The 5,549-nt window shown below is 38.8% G+C and overlaps 1 protein-coding gene across 1 annotated transcript in view; it reads right to left on the reverse strand.

The window, feature by feature from the left end:
* Positions 1-4,772, reverse strand: part of LOC109484797 (CUB and sushi domain-containing protein 1-like) — a 14,194-nt gene extending 9,422 nt beyond the window's left edge. The window contains exons 1-5 of the mRNA XM_019788162.1: positions 4,694-4,772; positions 3,819-4,056; positions 2,473-2,606; positions 1,856-2,083; positions 657-872 (exon numbers count right to left, since the gene is read on the reverse strand). Of these exons, the coding sequence (XP_019643721.1) occupies positions 657-872; positions 1,856-2,083; positions 2,473-2,606; positions 3,819-4,056; positions 4,694-4,772 (895 nt within the window). The remainder of the gene's footprint in view (positions 1-656; positions 873-1,855; positions 2,084-2,472; positions 2,607-3,818; positions 4,057-4,693) is intronic.
* Between the last annotated feature and the right edge of the window lie 777 nt (positions 4,773-5,549).

Raw genomic sequence — 5,549 nt, forward strand, 5'->3', positions numbered from 1 at the left:
TTGTCGCATCATTTGTCTTGGGCATGCTATGGTTATTTTTTCTTCTTCATTTTCTCCATATTTTTTGGGGGTTGATAGGGTTTAAATAATAATAAAGATATTTGGTAGGTTTTTGCCGCCCCATGGTAGCTTGTTCTGGAACAACAGGGTTCTTGTTTAAAAGTTTTGAACAGGATGTCATACTTTGGGTAGTTGGAAGTTACTTAATTAGAGATAAACATCATGAAATATTAACGTATTCCAATCAGAATGTAGAATATGATCAGCCGATGTAATTCAATGAAATGTGAATCTTATATGCAGAATCAATCTGCTCCGGAAACATTTATAAACCGTCAGTCATAATGCATAACGTCAGTCGGGGAAGGTATGAGATCGTGGAACTGAGGCTGGGTTGGGACTTTTTATTTTGCTAATTTAGAAAAAAAAAACGTATATCCTTAGCGCCTTATAATTAGTACAGGTGTTTTGGACATATACCCACATCTGACTTATATATATATTACAATTTGGTATACTAGTATATCTTATAATATATTACAAAATGTAATACAATTTAGCATAAAGGTGCAAAGGGCACATGCATACTGGAAAAACTTGTGCCTACTTTATGGCTCAGGAAGATAATAGACCACTGTTACTGAGTTAGAACCTACCTTTGCATTTTGGTAGATCGTTAACTGAACTGAGATCGTAAATGTCCCAGCCACGAACACCGGCAGTTTCACATGTGGTGTTTTGTCGACCTCTTAAGGTGAGGCCGTCATTGCAGCCGAAAGATGCAACCGACCCTACAGCGAAGTTGTCTCCGGTCCTGTAGCCGTTTTTGGGAACTTCTGGGGCCATGCATACTCCGTCCGGTAAAAAGAATTCTAATGTCGAGAAAAAAAATGTATATTCATATTTTTTCTAATGTTTTCATACAGTGCAAGATACTAAAATTCATATACTTGAATGCGGCATTTAGAATTATGTCGCTTTTCTTCGTAAAGTCATGTTTGTCTACCTACAGACAACCTAAACCACAAGAAAGAGGCTCCTTATATATATTATGTATGTACTAAATTGTTAGGCCATGTACGTGATGTTTCAATTGAATTGAAATCAATATTAGCTAAATTAGTCAAAGGTATGTTTTATTCCAAATGTATCACAAATATTAAAGTTTCAACCTTCGAAGCGAATCTTGAACCCAGGATAACCAGCAGATTCGTCAGTAGTGAGGACAAGCGCCATCATGTTGGATGCCGAAATGATTTCTTGAGTGAACTCTTCACCTGTTTAAACATAATTTAACACTAAGATGTAAGCATGGAATGGGAAAAGTATCATTATCATTCAGGGGCGAAAATACTTCTTGAACTCCAATTTTAGGTTGATATCTTTTTAGAGAATGTAAAGCAATGGCAACACAAGCGCCTAAAGTAGAATCTCACGCTCACTGCATGCAGTTAGCCTGGATGTCAGGCTGTTTCAAAGGCCAATACACAGACCAGCCCCTACCTAGAGTTTTTACTAACTATTCAAATGTTTACGTTAATCTTTGCACGGAAATAGATAAGTCTCTTTTTTTTAATTCTGCTGTGTACACTACACGTACAAAACTATTAGAATATGCCCTTTTCTCTCTTGACGTACACTCTTGCATTCCATGAAGCTTTAGAATGAAAACTAGCAGGGATCCCAAATCTGCACTACTGAACATTTGCTGCGGTAAGAAGGAACGCCGCAATGAATGCCGGTGTCAAGAAAAGCCATGTTTACGTATTCCCAATCCTGTACGTAGATATGAATGCAGTATATGCAGCGAGTACATTTAGCTACACAATGTAAATCTATAAATGTAAAACTATACCAGCGTAACTCCCTAGCCATTTGCCGTTGAATTCAGGATCACCGTCGTAGACTGTTAAGTAGTCTCTCTGGGGTTCAAGGATGAAAATCTTAGGTTTAAGCCTTATATATCCTCTCGGGTTGACCACTATTGTCCACGTACAGATCAGGCCGTTGTCATAGGATCCAGGATGGTTAGGAGATAAAATCTCCCTTGAAGATTGCCCTGATCTGTAGCCACCACATTCATCTAGATATCGTAAAAAGAATAGGTTAGAAAGCTTTACTCTGCCGTGTCTGGCTCAATATATGGAAAGTACACACGCACAGACACTCACACGCGCACAGGCACACGCACAGACACACACGCACACACAGACACACACACAGACACACGTACACACACATATGCAGAAACAAACACGTAGACACACACACGCACATAGTACCAGGACACATATCTGCGTATTTGGTTTTGTTATCTTTTGCCCTGGACATCATTACTGTATTGGTTTATTTTGTGGCATTAAATGTAAGGAGTACCCCCCCCCCCTCCCAGGAGCTTGGAAGGCAACCATACAGACATTGCATGAAACAAAATACTTTAATGACGGAATTTAAAGAAACAAAACGCCTTACTGTGAACACTGGGGGTTTGACTTGTGTAGGTGACCGTAAACCCCTTTCTTGTTAATTCCCCGTCAGATGTAAATCTGAGGAACATCGTGTTAGATGTGCTGCTAACAGGTATAACAGAACTTAGACCTGTTATCCTGGAAGTCGAAGAACACAAATATATAAATTTATAGTTTTATTAAGAAAATCAGCTTCGCAGCATGAGGTACGTGTACAACAAGCTGAACTGCACTGATTTAAACACTGATGTATGTTGAAGATCATCAAGTTACGTGACAAATGGAAACTAAAGCAACGCTATACAAAATGCGTAACCACATGGGGGCAACGTAACAAGAACGTCCTCAAACAGTATTACTGGACTAGTTGTATACTTTTCAAAATCATACAGTTGCTTGAGTAACTGCTTTTTGGCGTATCGTATTACCTGGATGTCTAACCTTCATAGACGTAATCCTCCCATTGCATTCTTTCAATTAGTCTTTTCTGTTCTTTTTTTTACACCCTACAAATAACACGTTGCAGTATTCGAGCGAAAATGATGAAGACAAGCTGAGGCCAGAACAGGCAGGGTTCCAAAAGGGACGCTCTTGTACGGATCGCATTCTTGTACTAGGACAAATTTTAGAGAACTGACACAAGAATGGAATAGTCCTCTGTATGTATTGTTCGTAGATTTTGAAAAGGCGTTCGATAGCCTTCATCGGGACTCCTTGTATTAGATACTCAGGCATTACGGAATATCACAGTTTGTTGGTTTATCATTATCATTATCAGAACAATGTATGAAAACTTCGAATGTCGAGTAAAAACAGCTAAGAGAGACACTGGTCGGAAGTCTTCCACTTGTAATGCTCGAGCAGCCTTCGGTACTGGAACTACATTTACTGACTTTCAAATTGTAGTTTCTTTCCTTGTCCAATCTATGCTTGACATTGCATACTAATGCAAACTTTAGGTTGCCGCATTTCCAAATACCTAAGTTCTGTACATATTTAAATGTATAAAACTTGTTGACAACTAACAAGCCATCAAATTTTGTTGTGGACAGTGACATTTGCCTAGCCATTGCACGAGGTGCTATGTTTATTAGTAATTATTTTACATTAGGAAGAATAAATATTTTAAAGTTTTAGATATTCAAGTAAAAGCTGACAAACTTTTTTAAAACGTTACATTTGCCAATGTTAAGTGCATGAAACACGAAAAAATTATTAAACATTGTCACTAAAATGAAATTTTCTAGATATGTTTCAGGAAAAGTCACAATTTTATGGAAAACATATTACATGACTTCATTAGTTGTTCACATAGGCCACAAATTTGCTTCCATAACCTTGTAAAATTACCTTTGCAACTCGAGGGCGCTATCGCTGGCTCCATCGTATATGAACAAAAAGTCAGCATCTTCCTCGAGATATTGGCCTTTATCAAACGTGAGGAGAATCTTATTGCCTGCTGGGACGGTGATTAACCACTCGCAGTTCTCGTTGTTGCCATAGTGATCGGGGTAGTTCGGGGATGTTATAGGACCTCCAGAGGGTGCTGTAAAGTTGCCTCCACATCTAGTGGGGCTTGTCGGGGTCACTAAGTAAAAGAGAACCAAATTATTAAAATCATCACATAAAATATCTCTATGGAAATGAAAGATAATTGACAGTAATTGACACATATCTTCATCTCATGGATTCTCGTGCTATTTGCACATTCTCATGACAGATGAAAGTAACATTGGCCTGCACTTAATATCATCAAGAGGCAAGGGATCTTTTTTGCATGCTTAGTTAGCATACATTAAAAATACCGTTCTTGATTTTAAAGATTCAGTTGACTTATTCTTTGTCTTTTTCTCCGGTCAACACTTATTAGCTCTGAATCTCTATAAAATAAGAAAAAATGAACTATGAAATGCTGATAACACATTCGCTGAGAAAATCATATTTGATATATAGAAAACGATTATATGTAAAAATATACCATACCCACAGAATTGTTACCTGCCCAAAAGGAGCAGTAGATAGCTTTAAACAATGTCTACAGCTAGAAGTTCAAGGGTTAGGTGTAACAAGTCGATCGGTGTAATATAGCCAGCTGCCGCCGCGCCGCGTGCCTGCGAAGCTGGTGTGTTACGCCGAAAGGCGGTTATACCGGCTATACAGATACAGATACAGAATATGATATTCTTTAGTTATCATCTTACAGTTCAACAGAGATGTTACCTTACCATTTCCCTTGGCGCGTGCTAGCAGGGTAGCAAGAATCAATGTTGTTCCAATCCTTAATATAGCATGAACTGATGTCATGATTCTTGCCTCGTCAGGCCCTATGCATGGCTCTGCATCTAAATTAAAAACAAAAAAACAACAGGTTCTTGAATGCACAGCTTTCTATCTACAATAAGTGCATTGATAGAGGACAGGAGTTGGTGAAACAGTGGAAGACCTGCTGTTGATAGATGCGGGCCACCTGGTAAGTTAAAAGTGTGGTGTCTGCAGAATGTCAAGATGTCCAGTAAGGAGACCCATCCAGTAAGGAGACCCATCCAGTAAGGAGGCCCATCCAGTAAGGAGACCCATCCAGTAAGGAGGCCCACCCAGTAAGGAGAGAAATGCAGCAGCTTGTAGCGGAAGAGCTCAAAAGTCAAAAGCATGGAGGACGAGGAGAGGGAAGTAAGTGCAGTCAGGCTGAAACAGCCGGGATCATTTGTCAACTATGAAAGCACTGTGATCCTGTCTTCTTAGTATAGTGCCAACGTATGTCGAACAATTACAAACTATATTCCATGGCTTCTTGAGTTATTGTAATAAATCACATATGCAATTAGAAACACCAACCAAACGCTACTAAAATATAACGTCTAGAAAAAGGTAACAATTACATGAATTAAACAGCATGCCTTTCCCATGACAGTAGCATAGCAGATGGGAAACTGATTTGATAGACTGTTATACTCTTCTGAAATGTGAACAAGTGTAGGGCGTGACTTAATTGTAAGGAATGAAACTTTAGGTTTGATTGATTTGACCAAATAAACAAATTTCACAAATCGGCAGCGACAATTAAATACCTGCTCAAGCACA

The sequence above is a fragment of the Branchiostoma belcheri genome, unplaced genomic scaffold, assembly GCF_001625305.1.
Source record: "Branchiostoma belcheri isolate BF01 breed outbred unplaced genomic scaffold, Haploidv18h27 scaffold70, whole genome shotgun sequence".
Taxonomy (NCBI): domain Eukaryota; kingdom Metazoa; phylum Chordata; class Leptocardii; order Amphioxiformes; family Branchiostomatidae; genus Branchiostoma; species Branchiostoma belcheri.